Below are 16191 nucleotides of genomic sequence, written 5' to 3'. Positions count from 1 at the left end.
CCTTGAGCTCTGGCTTATGGAATGGAAGGACACGTTCTGCTGCTTCACGACTGAGCAGAACTTCCCAGGCTTTTCTTTTGCGTCAGCTATACAGAAGGTTCGGTTGCTGGGCACAACAAACCCAGAGCAGCTGCTATTGTGAGGTCAAGGGAGCGATGCCATGTCACAGTGCCGCGTCACAGCACAGCGATGTCCCGGTGAGCCCGAGGCCTGGTTGTCCAGAGCAGCTTTTCGGCTCGCTCCCTGCAGGAGGATCCTTGTGACCAAGGAGTTCTCAGCAGACGGCCTGCACCCCGAGAGGAGTCTTGCTTTACCCCTTGGGTGGCATTCAGTGTGCGAAGCAGCAGAGCACGGCCAAGATGTTCGGGCAGGTCTGTGCCGCGGTTTGCACCATCTTTACCGTTGCTTATTCTGGATACTACCTGACCCACCTGACTCGTAAGTAAAGGTTTATCCTGGGGCTGGCGTCCCCTGGCTTTTGCTTCGCTCTGCTCTATACGCCGCGGTAGTGACCGAGTTGATCAGGGAACAAAACTGCCGTTAGGATGCACCAGTTTGGTAAATCTCCTGCCAGCAGCATCAGCTAAGAAGGGGGTATCTGTACTGGGTGGTAGGTGCAGAGCGTTTGCAATGTAATTTGCAGCCTGCGGCGCTTGCCTTCCCTCCCCGGGACAGCGCGTGGCAGTGGAGTGTGTCATTTCCTCAGCTTGCTGCTTCAACCAAGACAACCTGGAAATTGTAGACTCTGAGGGGAGATGCTCAGAAGTACTTCTCAAAACCCTGTGGCTCTCTCCAGGAGTGAAGGAAAGCACCTTTTGCTCCAAATGCTGCCATTTAGAGGCCTTGGCTGTGTGCCTTGACCCTTTCTAGGCTGCGCCAAGGTAGCCATTCCCCTGGTGATGCAGCACAAACTCCAGTCCAGTTAGGGTTTGCTGCTGAAGGCAGGAGCTGTTCTGGGGCCGCTGCAGCGGAGAGCTGCCACAGCAAAGGGGTCCTTTATGGAAGCTTTGCTGTTGTATTGTCTTCCAGCAATTGATGGGAATGGCTTGTGCATGCAATTAAAAAACGATCTATAAAATACTGGGAAGAGAAGAGGAAAAACTGCTTGAGCTGTTGCATTTCCTTGGCCGTGTTTCTGTTTCTTTCCTGGCAAAAGAGGCCCAAATGTAGACAGCGCCTACTCTAGTGTCCTTGTTTGTTCTCTTGCTTGCTGTGGGAAAGGGCTGTTGCTCCTGGAGGCATGTTGGGAAAGGGAAATGCTCTCCGTTGGGAATGACTTGTGCTGTGGGAGCCCCCAGCAAAAGGCACTTTTCTAAGGGCCTCTGGTTCCTTTTCCCTTGCTCCCTGCAGGTCACCTCACACGTGGATGGAGAAAAGCCTGTGCTTTGGTGAGTGGCAAAGGAACCCCTGATGTTGCTGGCGTGTAAGAACTGTGCAGCAAGCTGTGAGCTTGGCCTGTTGCAGTAGAGTGTAGAGTGCCAGCGTGGGAGGCTGAAGGAAAGGCCAGCTGCCTGGTGGCAGCAGCAGTAGCAAAGGGAGCACTGGCTCCTTCCTTATTTTCCCATCAAGAGCCTTTCAGGAGGTGAAAAGCAAATGTGACAGCTCCAAGGTGTCTTGCTGCTTCCAGCCAGCATGGAAGATCAAATGCACAGCAAGAGGCAGTAGCACCTCATTCAGCCATCTTCCGAGGGCTTTCATGACTCAGAATGCCACTTGTATCCAAGTCTATGATTTGCCCTTATTCTGGGTGCTTTCCCAGCGCAGTAGAAAGCAGCTGCTGCAAGGGTTGGCTGTTCCCAGTCTCTCTCACTTCTGCCTGTCTGCAGGGCTCAGCCGCAGGGTCAGCGCCTCGTCTGGCTGGCACTCTTACTGAGGGAGAGGCTGAAGAGGAGCAAAACAGCAGCAAGCCTCCAGCTGCTGTCCCTCCACAGGCTGAACTTGCAGAGCCAGTAAGTGGCATCTGAGGCTGGCACTGCCTTGGGTGCAGGGCCAAGCTTCAAGCCAGGCCTTCAACCCCAGCCCTTGTTGCTTGCGGCTGAAGATGCTGGGGGCTGTGTGCCTGCCATGACCTAGTGCTGCTTCAGCCAAGCCAGGGAGCGCTGGCCAATGGGTCCTGAACTTTGACACTTGAGCATCACTTTGCTGGGATGCTGAGAGGACTCGAGAATGCCTCTTGGCATCAGACAAGAGGCAGCATTCAATTATTCCCAGCGTAGAAATGAGCCCCTTGTGCCCCCTGGCGATGCGGGCTGCCTGTGCCCAGCGGACAGAGCGGTCCAAAGACTCAGCTGACAGCCTTGCAGGATATTTGGGAAACACTGGCCTCTGGAAGGGACAAGCCACACTCCATGGACTACTTAGGTTCAGGCATAATGTAGACTGTGCTTCACTTGCACATGGTCAGAGCAGGGTTTGGTGAGGAGAATCCTAGAGGGCTCTGCATTGTATAGGGCAGGTGGGGCTCAGCAGGGCTGGAATGCATCCCCGAAGGGCCGCCCCCTAATGCCTGAAATACAGAGGGGAAATGAGTGAAAGGGATCAGAGAAGGGACACGCTCTGGGCTTCTGCTCAGACAGTTGCATGCCAACTCCAGGGTGATTTCATCGCCCAGGAAAACACAGGAGGAGGAAGAACCGCAACAAGGCTCTGGAGCCCTGCTCTGATCTCTGTGCGGATCTTTGCAAGCCCATCAATGGCTAGTTCCACTCGTTGTGCAGAAAGGCCAGCACGATGGAGCATGGAAGTGGCCATGAGGGGCTGTATCGAAGTAGCCTGAGTGGTTTTCCCATTGCCTTTGGGAAGGGGACGTCCAAAAGCCCCCAGCTGAGGAGGCCTGGCGGTGGCCGACAGCATCTTCCGAAGGCCTTGCTTTTGCCGTGTGCTCTCCGGGGCGTCTGTGCCAGCCGCCCTTCTGACGGGCAATCCTTTCTGGTCCCAGCTCAAGACAGGCTCTGCCATTCAACGTGCCGCTGGACCGGCATCGCCTGCAGCAGCCGGCTGTCCCCCAGCTGCCGGCACTTCATCCAGCAGCCCAGCCCAGCAGCCCGAGATGAGAGAGGAGCAGGGCCTGAAGACACTGAGTACGTCTGCCGTGTTTCTTGTCTGCCAGAGCAGTGCGTTGTCTGCGTGTCTCGGTGCAGGCTGCGCCACAAGTTCCTCCTCGGTCTCAGAGGCGCTGAGGCCTCTCTGCAGAAGCTGTTGTTGTGCTTTGAGGCAGCGAGGGAGCGCTCGGGGTGTTCCTGCTGCCTCTGGGGGCAGCTGGGCCTGGCTTGGCTCTGCCTGGGCTGCCTTTCGTGGCACGTCGCGAGTGACTGGGCCCCAGGGAGCTCTCAAGCTCCTGACAGTGGGCATGCATTTTGGATTGTGCGGGCAGCAAGGCCTCCGGTTGAAAGGGATCTCCTGGCACTGCTTTTATCTTTCTCAGGGAGCATTGTGAGTCTGGGCGAGCCAATGAAGAAATACAGGGCATTTGAAGAACTTGGACGAGGGTAAGTGTGACGTCTGCTCCGTAGAACAAACCATGGGCCGGGTCTTCAGCTTGTGCAATATCCAGCGTGAAGTCAGGCGAGCTCCAAACACGGTCAGCCTCGGGCTTTGCCTCCTGCCACCTCTCAGGACGGCTCAGTCAGAGCAGTCAGGAAGCATCAGCAAAGACAACTTGATGCAAGCGACGCCTTGCTTGCAGCAGTGAGGAGCAGGACCTGGAAGATCTCCTGGCCCTGTGTCTGTATGGCCTCCAAGGGCACCTTGCCACTCAAGAGCTGCCTGAGGACAGTTCTTAAAGGCAGTGTTTTCCAAGTTAGTCTTCTCCAGATGTAAACCCACTTGCACACCTGTGCGCAAAGCCACAGAGAGATGGAGCCCCCCTTCCACTGGAATGGAACCAAGTGGGCGTGTGCCTTGGAGATTTGCAGGGGTCCTTGGTCTCCATGTGGGAGCTCCGTGTTCCCTGTCCGGCATGGCAGAGGGCTGGTGGGCTGCCGTGCTGCCGGCTGAAGAGACGCCGCAGCCAGGCGTTTTCTAAGGAGTCCAGGCAGCCTAGGGAGATCTCCTGCCTAGGCTTGCTTTCACTGCCAGGGCTATAAAGGGCTTTTTCTGCTGCCCTTTTCTTTCTAGGGGCTTTGGAGCTGTTTATAAAGCCCTCGACACCAGCACAGGACAACAGGTAAAGTGTCCATACCCGCGGCAGTTTCTCCCTAAGCTCTGCTGTCTGGCAACAGGGCAGTTTGGCACAGCTCGCTGTGTCATGGCACGAGCGCTCGCTCCGTGTTCCTTGAGGTCTCGTGCAGGGAGCGACTTCTCAAGTTAATGGTTGCCAATGTCTCTTTAGGTGGCCATCAAGATAATGTCTCTTCAGGAGAAGATGTCTGAGGAGCTGGCTGTCAATGAAATCCTGGTGATGAGGGACAGCAGGAATCCCAATATTGTCAGCTACTTAGACAGGTTGGGGTATTCTCACGTCTATGTAGCTTTAGACATCTGCATGTGCACGGGAGGAGTTTGCAGCTGGCGTTCAGTAATCTCTTCTGGCATGTGTAGCTTGGAGAGCAGTTGCAAAAGCCTGGGTCAGGCCCTCGGGTGCCTGAGCTGTGCCCATTCCTCTCTCTCCATGCCGTGGTTTCCTTCTTTCAGCTACCTGGTGGATGCGGAGCTCTGGCTGGTGATGGAGTTCATGGACGGCGGCACGTTGTTCGATGTGCTCAGGGCAGTGTACCTGGAGGAAGGAGAGATAGGCGCCGTCTGTCGGGAGGTGAGGCGTCCCGCTTGTGCTTCCCCTGGCCTGCCCAGGATGGTTCTTGTCAGCTGGTGGTTAAGGAGAGCAGAGATTTCTTGGCCCCGGCTTTCTTTTGGCGCTGCTCTCACAACACAGAGCAGAAGAAAGAGCATTAATCTGAAGGGAACTGCCTGCTGGAGTCCCCGCATGCCTTAGGCTCTGTTCTTGCACTCTTCCATGCTGTCCGTCCTCTGGCGCTCGTGCACACTCACTTGTTTCATTTCCTGGTTTGCTCCTCTCAGCTTTGCCTCTGAATGTTTGTCTGGAGCCTGTCCGTCTGTCCGACATTCCTTGATGTTCTAAGCCCGCATGCGGGTGGCTGAATTTCAAGCCGAGGGCGAAGGGGATGTCCTCAGCTTCAAAGCACGGCATTGCAGCCCAGATGGCGAGGGATTCTGAAACAGGTCTAATGTGCTGCTTCCTCCTCTGCTGCCACAGGGCTTCCAATGTAATCGTTGCCATGCTGCTTGCCAGCCAAAGGTCACGTGCTTGGTACCAATGGCAGGATGGACTCGTGTGAGCTCAGATGCCTTCGCTTTGAAATATGCAAAGCACTTCTAAGAGTGTTGAAGCAGCAAGCTCTTGCTCTTGACAGCGCCGTGCTAGTGCTCCCTCCTTCACAATTCCCTGAGAAAGCTGTCAACCTCTTGGAGCCCTTTCCTTTCTTCTGGGATCAAATCAGATGCTGAATGTTAACTTTCCTTCCCTCCTTTCTCTCTCAGTGCCTGCAAGGACTGCATTTCCTTCATTCCCGCCAAGTCATCCACAGGGACATCAAGAGCGGCAACGTTCTCGTGGGCATGGACGGATCTGTCAAGCTGGGTGGGTATCGCCCCTGCTCAGGGGCAGCGTTCCCCGCGTGTGCTGTGGGGCTGCTTTTTGGTGACTGCCACTTCCCCAGAAGCGCTGCTCAGCCAGCGCGTGAATCGTGAGGGTGTTTCTGAAATGGCCAATGCCCTATTTCCCTGGCTCCAGCCACGGGGAAGGCAAGCTCAGCTGCCTTTTCAGCTAGACTGGGCATGGCCTTGGCAGGCTTGGAGTGGGCCATCCTTTAGGCCGGTTTGGCAGCGGTGGCTGGCTTTGACAGGCTTTGTTTTTCTCCTCAGCTGACTTTGGCCTCTGCGCTCAGCTCAGCCCTGAGCGCAGCAAGCGCAGCTCCAGAGTGGGCACTCCCAGCTGGATGGCCCCGGAAGTGGTGAGAGGAGAAGCCTACGGCCCCAAAGTGGACATCTGGTCCCTGGGGATCATGGGGCTGGAAATGGTGGAAGGGGAAGCTCCTTACGAGAGGATGGCCCGTGTCAGGGTAAGGTGCAGCTTAGAAAAGGGGCTCTGTGTGGAGAGAGCTGTTGTGGCTAGGAAAGGAGCAGCTAGAGTGTCCTCTTCCATCCACGTGTTGTAGGTTTTTGAACTGATAGAAATGAACGGGCCCCCGAAACTGCAGAACCCCAGGCACCACTCGGCTCTCCTGCGTGACTTTCTGCGCTGCTGCCTGCAGGCAGACGAGGACAGGCGCTGGTCTGCCCAGGAACTCCTGCAGGTGAGAAAAAGCAAAGGGGCAAAAAGCCCTGCGAGCTGAGGACACCTGCATCCAGGGATCAAGAGGAGTGTGGGCTGCGTGGGTGAGGCAGCTTCCAGGAGAGGAAGGCCCATGGGGAATGTGCTGCCCTTCGTCCTCTTGGTGTGTCTTTTGGGCAGCCAAGGAGTCCTGCTTGGGCCCGTGAGGATGTGCTCATGGAAAGTAACAGGGGTTCCCTTCTTTTTGGTTTTTCTTCCGGGCAGCACCCGTTTGTGACCTCAGGCGAGCCAGCCTCCAGCCTGGCTGCTCTGGTCACCTCAGCCAAGCAAGTGCTGGAAGACTGGAGAGGAGACGCTTGCGCCTGAGGAGGCCCTTGTGCCGTGCCAGCTCCGAGCAGGGGCAAGGGGATGTGTTGTGTTTGGGCAGAGATTCAGCCATCCCCTGACTTTTTAATAAGGGCCTGTGCTGTAGATAGGGAATGTAATGGTTTTGGAATTTTCTTAGTTAAGCTGGGTTCAATTTAAACCGTTGTTGGTTTTTTTTTTTCCTGAAAAGATTAACTTTTAAAAATTTAGGAAATTGAGGGAGTGACTTCAAAGGACTATAGAATCTAGATAGCTTAGATAGTAGAGGATAGTTTAGCTTAGAATGTGTTAATTTAGGTAAGTTCTGAGCTATCTTTTAAGTAGAAAAGAATGAATTGTCATAATCAGAATTAAGCTGTGAGAGGAACAGCTGTGATGCAGCAGAAGTGCACTGTGCAGGCGCTACAAGCTGTCAGCCTGATCAGGCCAGCTGCATGGCAGAGTGATAAAGATGCAGAAGTAGTGAGGGGACACTTTGTTTCAGCCAGAGTGGCAATAAAACTCTGACAGAGGCCGAGCGTTGGAAGACTCCCTTCCTTGCCATGCTCTAGCTAAGCTGGACAGTCCCTTGCAGAGGCCCAGAGATCACACTGAGGTAAGCAGCTTTGCTTACCGCAAGTGGGGAAAGCAAGTGCAGGAAAACTGGTGTGCAGACGCCTGCGCCTGAGGAGGCCCTCGTGCCCTGCCAGCTCAGGGGAGGGAAATGGGGATGGATCGTGCATAGGCAGAGCTTCAGCCATCCCCTGAGTTTTATGAGGAGCTCTGCTGTAGATAGGAAATGTAATGTTTTGAGGTTTTCTGAGCTTAGCTGTCTTTAGTTAGGACTAGAGACCATAGAAAGCTTCATTCATGAGGCATTGTTTAGAAAAGAGTAGAGTAGTGTTGATGTAGGGAAGCTCAGAATTATCCCTTAAGGAGAAATGAATGAATTGTCATCAGAAGAATTGAGCTATCCAAGAAGAATGTGGGATTGAGCAGATCTGGAGCAGGCATGTCCCACGAGTTGTCTGCCTGAACTGGCCACCTGGAGGACAGATTGAGGAAGATGAAGATGGTGAAGTAACCAGGAGATGCTCTGTTCCAGCTCTTGCTTTCAGCACGACTGGCAATAAAACCTCTAAACCCCCCAGAGCCCTGGAGTGTTCCCTTGCGTGTCACGCTGTGCCTAAGCTGGTCAGTGCCTTCCAAGCTGTGCGCTGCGGACGGGCTCTCCCATTCACGGCTTTGCGCTGCTTCCGAGCGCCCCAAGGCTCTCCCCCTTGCCAGAGTGGCCCTGGCCTGCCCCACACACCTTCCCCGACAGCTGCCCCACACTGCCCCACCTGCCTGGCAGAGATGTTTCCCCCCGTGCCATTGTGTCCCTCCGTGCCAGCTGCCCCTCACGCTGGGTCAGGATGAGAGACCTGGCCTGGCTGTCCCCCGTTTCCTGGCGGTCACTTGGTGCTGAGGAGTAAAGGAGGGTCGAAAGGGCACGTCTTCCTTACACTTCCCTCTCTTGAACCTCTGGGGCACCAAAGCGCCCTGCTCAAGGGGGCCTGAGGGCCTGCACTGGGCTTTCCATGCTACCGTGTCATTCCTCCTTCTCTAAAGCCCTACAATTCGCTGGTTGATGTGAGCGGACTTGGAAATGGGGAAAATGAGATGCTTTCCAATGGAGGCAATCCTTCTGGGTAACTACTGCAGTGTTTCAGCAAGAGAATTTGAAGATAGTGCTGGGCCTTGCATCAATTGCATTGATATTGAAACGCCACGCTCAGCTTCTGAAGTGTGAGGAGCCCAGGGTAAAGCTCCTTGAAAGACTGGACTGTGCTGTCCACCAGCAGAGGACTTGTGGGTGCTGAGTCACCAGGAAAGCAAGTCTGGGATCCTTGTTCTACAGGTGAACCGAGTTGATTTCCAGAGGAGTTGCGTGCACTTTTCCGCCGTCTCACGCACTAATTTCTTTCTGCTTTCAAGCTGGCTCCTGGGTCTAGCTGAAGATTTTAACAGAGAGGGGAATGACTACAACTCATTTTCATTGGGATGTGGCTGTGCAAGTGTCCGCCACGAAACTTACAGGGAGCATGGAGCCTGGGCAAACATCTGTGAGACTGCGGCTTTGGCCTGTTCCAAAGGGCCCTTCCTTGGGCTCGACATCTGCAGGGCGTTGCAGAGCAGTGGGCTGCAGGCTGCTGCCAGAGCTCCAACACAACTGTGGCAGCCCAGGAACCACTGCAAAGCTCCTGTGGTTGTTCTGAGGCTTTCAGTGGCCAGAGAAAGAGCAAGCAGGACAAGAGGAGCTTTGTGTCAAGAGCTAAGGCAGCATCTCCCTGCCACAAAAGGGAGGCCGTGCAGCAAACGGAGTGGGAGCAAAAATCAGCATGCACCACTGTGCTCAAGAAGCATCTGCACGCTGCAATACTCCTGGAAATTTATTTTCTTTGCTTCTTTTTCCCCCTACATGTCATGGAAGAAGTTGGCTTTTCAGAACCAACTAAGATGCCAGGGAGAAGAAGCACACTTGCTTTCTGTTCTCGCGTGCAGGCTGGGCCGCCGTGTCTTCTGAGTTGCCCTGGGACGCCTTGAGCTCTGGCTTATGGAATGGAAGGACACGTTCTGCTGCTTCACGACTGAGCAGAACTTCCCAGGCTTTTCTTTTGCGTCAGCTATACAGAAGGTTCGGTTGCTGGGCACAACAAACCCAGAGCAGCTGCTATTGTGAGGTCAAGGGAGCGATGCCATGTCACAGTGCCGCGTCACAGCACAGCGATGTCCCGGTGAGCCCGAGGCCTGGTTGTCCAGAGCAGCTTTTCGGCTCGCTCCCTGCAGGAGGATCCTTGTGACCAAGGAGTTCTCAGCAGACGGCCTGCACCCCGAGAGGAGTCTTGCTTTACCCCTTGGGTGGCATTCAGTGTGCGAAGCAGCAGAGCACGGCCAAGATGTTCGGGCAGGTCTGTGCCGCGGTTTGCACCATCTTTACCGTTGCTTATTCTGGATACTACCTGACCCACCTGACTCGTAAGTAAAGGTTTATCCTGGGGCTGGCGTCCCCTGGCTTTTGCTTCGCTCTGCTCTATACGCCGCGGTAGTGACCGAGTTGATCAGGGAACAAAACTGCCGTTAGGATGCACCAGTTTGGTAAATCTCCTGCCAGCAGCATCAGCTAAGAAGGGGGTATCTGTACTGGGTGGTAGGTGCAGAGCGTTTGCAATGTAATTTGCAGCCTGCGGCGCTTGCCTTCCCTCCCCGGGACAGCGCGTGGCAGTGGAGTGTGTCATTTCCTCAGCTTGCTGCTTCAACCAAGACAACCTGGAAATTGTAGACTCTGAGGGGAGATGCTCAGAAGTACTTCTCAAAACCCTGTGGCTCTCTCCAGGAGTGAAGGAAAGCACCTTTTGCTCCAAATGCTGCCATTTAGAGGCCTTGGCTGTGTGCCTTGACCCTTTCTAGGCTGCGCCAAGGTAGCCATTCCCCTGGTGATGCAGCACAAACTCCAGTCCAGTTAGGGTTTGCTGCTGAAGGCAGGAGCTGTTCTGGGGCCGCTGCAGCGGAGAGCTGCCACAGCAAAGGGGTCCTTTATGGAAGCTTTGCTGTTGTATTGTCTTCCAGCAATTGATGGGAATGGCTTGTGCATGCAATTAAAAAACGATCTATAAAATACTGGGAAGAGAAGAGGAAAAACTGCTTGAGCTGTTGCATTTCCTTGGCCGTGTTTCTGTTTCTTTCCTGGCAAAAGAGGCCCAAATGTAGACAGCGCCTACTCTAGTGTCCTTGTTTGTTCTCTTGCTTGCTGTGGGAAAGGGCTGTTGCTCCTGGAGGCATGTTGGGAAAGGGAAATGCTCTCCGTTGGGAATGACTTGTGCTGTGGGAGCCCCCAGCAAAAGGCACTTTTCTAAGGGCCTCTGGTTCCTTTTCCCTTGCTCCCTGCAGGTCACCTCACACGTGGATGGAGAAAAGCCTGTGCTTTGGTGAGTGGCAAAGGAACCCCTGATGTTGCTGGCGTGTAAGAACTGTGCAGCAAGCTGTGAGCTTGGCCTGTTGCAGTAGAGTGTAGAGTGCCAGCGTGGGAGGCTGAAGGAAAGGCCAGCTGCCTGGTGGCAGCAGCAGTAGCAAAGGGAGCACTGGCTCCTTCCTTATTTTCCCATCAAGAGCCTTTCAGGAGGTGAAAAGCAAATGTGACAGCTCCAAGGTGTCTTGCTGCTTCCAGCCAGCATGGAAGATCAAATGCACAGCAAGAGGCAGTAGCACCTCATTCAGCCATCTTCCGAGGGCTTTCATGACTCAGAATGCCACTTGTATCCAAGTCTATGATTTGCCCTTATTCTGGGTGCTTTCCCAGCGCAGTAGAAAGCAGCTGCTGCAAGGGTTGGCTGTTCCCAGTCTCTCTCACTTCTGCCTGTCTGCAGGGCTCAGCCGCAGGGTCAGCGCCTCGTCTGGCTGGCACTCTTACTGAGGGAGAGGCTGAAGAGGAGCAAAACAGCAGCAAGCCTCCAGCTGCTGTCCCTCCACAGGCTGAACTTGCAGAGCCAGTAAGTGGCATCTGAGGCTGGCACTGCCTTGGGTGCAGGGCCAAGCTTCAAGCCAGGCCTTCAACCCCAGCCCTTGTTGCTTGCGGCTGAAGATGCTGGGGGCTGTGTGCCTGCCATGACCTAGTGCTGCTTCAGCCAAGCCAGGGAGCGCTGGCCAGTGGGTCCTGAACTTTGACACTTGAGCATCACTTTGCTGGGATGCTGAGAGGACTCGAGAATGCCTCTTGGCATCAGACAAGAGGCAGCATTCAATTATTCCCAGCGTAGAAATGAGCCCCTTGTGCCCCCTGGCGATGCGGGCTGCCTGTGCCCAGCGGACAGAGCGGTCCAAAGACTCAGCTGACAGCCTTGCAGGATATTTGGGAAACACTGGCCTCTGGAAGGGACAAGCCACACTCCATGGACTACTTAGGTTCAGGCATAATGTAGACTGTGCTTCACTTGCACATGGTCAGAGCAGGGTTTGGTGAGGAGAATCCTAGAGGGCTCTGCATTGTATAGGGCAGGTGGGGCTCAGCAGGGCTGGAATGCATCCCCGAAGGGCCGCCCCCTAATGCCTGAAATACAGAGGGGAAATGAGTGAAAGGGATCAGAGAAGGGACACGCTCTGGGCTTCTGCTCAGACAGTTGCATGCCAACTCCAGGGTGATTTCATCGCCCAGGAAAACACAGGAGGAGGAAGAACCGCAACAAGGCTCTGGAGCCCTGCTCTGATCTCTGTGCGGATCTTTGCAAGCCCATCAATGGCTAGTTCCACTCGTTGTGCAGAAAGGCCAGCACGATGGAGCATGGAAGTGGCCATGAGGGGCTGTATCGAAGTAGCCTGAGTGGTTTTCCCATTGCCTTTGGGAAGGGGACGTCCAAAAGCCCCCAGCTGAGGAGGCCTGGCGGTGGCCGACAGCATCTTCCGAAGGCCTTGCTTTTGCCGTGTGCTCTCCGGGGCGTCTGTGCCAGCCGCCCTTCTGACGGGCAATCCTTTCTGGTCCCAGCTCAAGACAGGCTCTGCCATTCAACGTGCCGCTGGACCGGCATCGCCTGCAGCAGCCGGCTGTCCCCCAGCTGCCGGCACTTCATCCAGCAGCCCAGCCCAGCAGCCCGAGATGAGAGAGGAGCAGGGCCTGAAGACACTGAGTACGTCTGCCGTGTTTCTTGTCTGCCAGAGCAGTGCGTTGTCTGCGTGTCTCGGTGCAGGCTGCGCCACAAGTTCCTCCTCGGTCTCAGAGGCGCTGAGGCCTCTCTGCAGAAGCTGTTGTTGTGCTTTGAGGCAGCGAGGGAGCGCTCGGGGTGTTCCTGCTGCCTCTGGGGGCAGCTGGGCCTGGCTTGGCTCTGCCTGGGCTGCCTTTCGTGGCACGTCGCGAGTGACTGGGCCCCAGGGAGCTCTCAAGCTCCTGACAGTGGGCATGCATTTTGGATTGTGCGGGCAGCAAGGCCTCCGGTTGAAAGGGATCTCCTGGCACTGCTTTTATCTTTCTCAGGGAGCATTGTGAGTCTGGGCGAGCCAATGAAGAAATACAGGGCATTTGAAGAACTTGGACGAGGGTAAGTGTGACGTCTGCTCCGTAGAACAAACCATGGGCCGGGTCTTCAGCTTGTGCAATATCCAGCGTGAAGTCAGGCGAGCTCCAAACACGGTCAGCCTCGGGCTTTGCCTCCTGCCACCTCTCAGGACGGCTCAGTCAGAGCAGTCAGGAAGCATCAGCAAAGACAACTTGATGCAAGCGACGCCTTGCTTGCAGCAGTGAGGAGCAGGACCTGGAAGATCTCCTGGCCCTGTGTCTGTATGGCCTCCAAGGGCACCTTGCCACTCAAGAGCTGCCTGAGGACAGTTCTTAAAGGCAGTGTTTTCCAAGTTAGTCTTCTCCAGATGTAAACCCACTTGCACACCTGTGCGCAAAGCCACAGAGAGATGGAGCCCCCCTTCCACTGGAATGGAACCAAGTGGGCGTGTGCCTTGGAGATTTGCAGGGGTCCTTGGTCTCCATGTGGGAGCTCCGTGTTCCCTGTCCGGCATGGCAGAGGGCTGGTGGGCTGCCGTGCTGCCGGCTGAAGAGACGCCGCAGCCAGGCGTTTTCTAAGGAGTCCAGGCAGCCTAGGGAGATCTCCTGCCTAGGCTTGCTTTCACTGCCAGGGCTATAAAGGGCTTTTTCTGCTGCCCTTTTCTTTCTAGGGGCTTTGGAGCTGTTTATAAAGCCCTCGACACCAGCACAGGACAACAGGTAAAGTGTCCATACCCGCGGCAGTTTCTCCCTAAGCTCTGCTGTCTGGCAACAGGGCAGTTTGGCACAGCTCGCTGTGTCATGGCACGAGCGCTCGCTCCGTGTTCCTTGAGGTCTCGTGCAGGGAGCGACTTCTCAAGTTAATGGTTGCCAATGTCTCTTTAGGTGGCCATCAAGATAATGTCTCTTCAGGAGAAGATGTCTGAGGAGCTGGCTGTCAATGAAATCCTGGTGATGAGGGACAGCAGGAATCCCAATATTGTCAGCTACTTAGACAGGTTGGGGTATTCTCACGTCTATGTAGCTTTAGACATCTGCATGTGCACGGGAGGAGTTTGCAGCTGGCGTTCAGTAATCTCTTCTGGCATGTGTAGCTTGGAGAGCAGTTGCAAAAGCCTGGGTCAGGCCCTCGGGTGCCTGAGCTGTGCCCATTCCTCTCTCTCCATGCCGTGGTTTCCTTCTTTCAGCTACCTGGTGGATGCGGAGCTCTGGCTGGTGATGGAGTTCATGGACGGCGGCACGTTGTTCGATGTGCTCAGGGCAGTGTACCTGGAGGAAGGAGAGATAGGCGCCGTCTGTCGGGAGGTGAGGCGTCCCGCTTGTGCTTCCCCTGGCCTGCCCAGGATGGTTCTTGTCAGCTGGTGGTTAAGGAGAGCAGAGATTTCTTGGCCCCGGCTTTCTTTTGGCGCTGCTCTCACAACACAGAGCAGAAGAAAGAGCATTAATCTGAAGGGAACTGCCTGCTGGAGTCCCCGCATGCCTTAGGCTCTGTTCTTGCACTCTTCCATGCTGTCCGTCCTCTGGCGCTCGTGCACACTCACTTGTTTCATTTCCTGGTTTGCTCCTCTCAGCTTTGCCTCTGAATGTTTGTCTGGAGCCTGTCCGTCTGTCCGACATTCCTTGATGTTCTAAGCCCGCATGCGGGTGGCTGAATTTCAAGCCGAGGGCGAAGGGGATGTCCTCAGCTTCAAAGCACGGCATTGCAGCCCAGATGGCGAGGGATTCTGAAACAGGTCTAATGTGCTGCTTCCTCCTCTGCTGCCACAGGGCTTCCAATGTAATCGTTGCCATGCTGCTTGCCAGCCAAAGGTCACGTGCTTGGTACCAATGGCAGGATGGACTCGTGTGAGCTCAGATGCCTTCGCTTTGAAATATGCAAAGCACTTCTAAGAGTGTTGAAGCAGCAAGCTCTTGCTCTTGACAGCGCCGTGCTAGTGCTCCCTCCTTCACAATTCCCTGAGAAAGCTGTCAACCTCTTGGAGCCCTTTCCTTTCTTCTGGGATCAAATCAGATGCTGAATGTTAACTTTCCTTCCCTCCTTTCTCTCTCAGTGCCTGCAAGGACTGCATTTCCTTCATTCCCGCCAAGTCATCCACAGGGACATCAAGAGCGGCAACGTTCTCGTGGGCATGGACGGATCTGTCAAGCTGGGTGGGTATCGCCCCTGCTCAGGGGCAGCGTTCCCCGCGTGTGCTGTGGGGCTGCTTTTTGGTGACTGCCACTTCCCCAGAAGCGCTGCTCAGCCAGCGCGTGAATCGTGAGGGTGTTTCTGAAATGGCCAATGCCCTATTTCCCTGGCTCCAGCCACGGGGAAGGCAAGCTCAGCTGCCTTTTCAGCTAGACTGGGCATGGCCTTGGCAGGCTTGGAGTGGGCCATCCTTTAGGCCGGTTTGGCAGCGGTGGCTGGCTTTGACAGGCTTTGTTTTTCTCCTCAGCTGACTTTGGCCTCTGCGCTCAGCTCAGCCCTGAGCGCAGCAAGCGCAGCTCCAGAGTGGGCACTCCCAGCTGGATGGCCCCGGAAGTGGTGAGAGGAGAAGCCTACGGCCCCAAAGTGGACATCTGGTCCCTGGGGATCATGGGGCTGGAAATGGTGGAAGGGGAAGCTCCTTACGAGAGGATGGCCCGTGTCAGGGTAAGGTGCAGCTTAGAAAGGGGGCTCTGTGTGGAGAGAGCTGTTGTGGCTAGGAAAGGAGCAGCTAGAGTGTCCTCTTCCATCCACGTGTTGTAGGTTTTTGAACTGATAGAAATGAACGGGCCCCCGAAACTGCAGAACCCCAGGCACCACTCGGCTCTCCTGCGTGACTTTCTGCGCTGCTGCCTGCAGGCAGACGAGGACAGGCGCTGGTCTGCCCAGGAACTCCTGCAGGTGAGAAAAAGCAAAGGGGCAAAAAGCCCTGCGAGCTGAGGACACCTGCATCCAGGGATCAAGAGGAGTGTGGGCTGCGTGGGTGAGGCAGCTTCCAGGAGAGGAAGGCCCATGGGGAATGTGCTGCCCTTCGTCCTCTTGGTGTGTCTTTTGGGCAGCCAAGGAGTCCTGCTTGGGCCCGTGAGGATGTGCTCATGGAAAGTAACAGGGGTTCCCTTCTTTTTGGTTTTTCTTCCGGGCAGCACCCGTTTGTGACCTCAGGCGAGCCAGCCTCCAGCCTGGCTGCTCTGGTCACCTCAGCCAAGCAAGTGCTGGAAGACTGGAGAGGAGACGCTTGCGCCTGAGGAGGCCCTTGTGCCGTGCCAGCTCCGAGCAGGGGCAAGGGGATGTGTTGTGTTTGGGCAGAGATTCAGCCATCCCCTGACTTTTTAATAAGGGCCTGTGCTGTAGATAGGGAATGTAATGGTTTTGGAATTTTCTTAGTTAAGCTGGGTTCAATTTAAACCGTTGTTGGTTTTTTTTTTTCCTGAAAAGATTAACTTTTAAAAATTTAGGAAATTGAGGGAGTGACTTCAAAGGACTATAGAATCTAGATAGCTTAGATAGTAGAGGATAGTTTAGCTTAGAATGTGTTAATTTAGGTAAGTTCTGAGCTATCTTTTAAGT

General features: G+C 55.0%; 2 protein-coding genes across 2 annotated transcripts; both read left to right on the top strand.

The window, feature by feature from the left end:
• Positions 1-359: 359 nt before the first annotated feature.
• LOC144248350 (serine/threonine-protein kinase PAK 3-like) lies at positions 360-6655 on the top strand. Its single transcript, XM_077790438.1, has 10 exons — positions 360-438; positions 3009-3080; positions 3425-3488; positions 4117-4165; positions 4331-4443; positions 4633-4750; positions 5497-5596; positions 5881-6077; positions 6174-6311; positions 6554-6655. Exons 1-10 carry the CDS (start codon positions 360-362, stop codon positions 6653-6655), a joined length of 1032 nt encoding a protein of 343 aa, XP_077646564.1.
• Positions 6656-9573: 2918 nt separating this feature from the next.
• On the top strand, positions 9574-15869 carry LOC144248349 (serine/threonine-protein kinase PAK 3-like). The gene is made up of 10 exons (XM_077790437.1): positions 9574-9652; positions 12223-12294; positions 12639-12702; positions 13331-13379; positions 13545-13657; positions 13847-13964; positions 14711-14810; positions 15095-15291; positions 15388-15525; positions 15768-15869. The coding sequence occupies exons 1-10, from the start codon at positions 9574-9576 to the stop codon at positions 15867-15869; spliced, it is 1032 nt and encodes a 343-aa protein (XP_077646563.1).
• Positions 15870-16191: the final 322 nt, after the last annotated feature.

The sequence above is a fragment of the Lonchura striata genome, chromosome Z (genome assembly GCF_046129695.1).
Source record: "Lonchura striata isolate bLonStr1 chromosome Z, bLonStr1.mat, whole genome shotgun sequence".
Lineage (NCBI taxonomy): Eukaryota > Metazoa > Chordata > Aves > Passeriformes > Estrildidae > Lonchura > Lonchura striata.
This window is presented reverse-complemented; position numbering and strand designations above follow the sequence as displayed.

What these genes read in the sequence shown, in the direction of transcription:
- LOC144248349 (XM_077790437.1), top strand. Translation starts at nt 9,574, where the DNA reads ATGTTCGGGCAGGTCTGTGCCGCGGTTTGCACCATCTTTACCGTTGCT. An exon ending in CTACCTGACCCACCTGACTC is followed by an intron (nt 9,653 to 12,222) that starts GTAAGTAAAGGT and finishes GCTGTCCCCCAG; the next exon opens with CTGCCGGCACTTCATCCAGC. An exon ending in GCAGGGCCTGAAGACACTGA is followed by an intron (nt 12,295 to 12,638) that starts GTACGTCTGCCG and finishes TATCTTTCTCAG; the next exon opens with GGAGCATTGTGAGTCTGGGC.
- LOC144248350 (XM_077790438.1), top strand. Translation starts at nt 360, where the DNA reads ATGTTCGGGCAGGTCTGTGCCGCGGTTTGCACCATCTTTACCGTTGCT. An exon ending in TAGGCGCCGTCTGTCGGGAG is followed by an intron (nt 4,751 to 5,496) that starts GTGAGGCGTCCC and finishes TTTCTCTCTCAG; the next exon opens with TGCCTGCAAGGACTGCATTT. An exon ending in AGAGGATGGCCCGTGTCAGG is followed by an intron (nt 6,078 to 6,173) that starts GTAAGGTGCAGC and finishes CACGTGTTGTAG; the next exon opens with GTTTTTGAACTGATAGAAAT.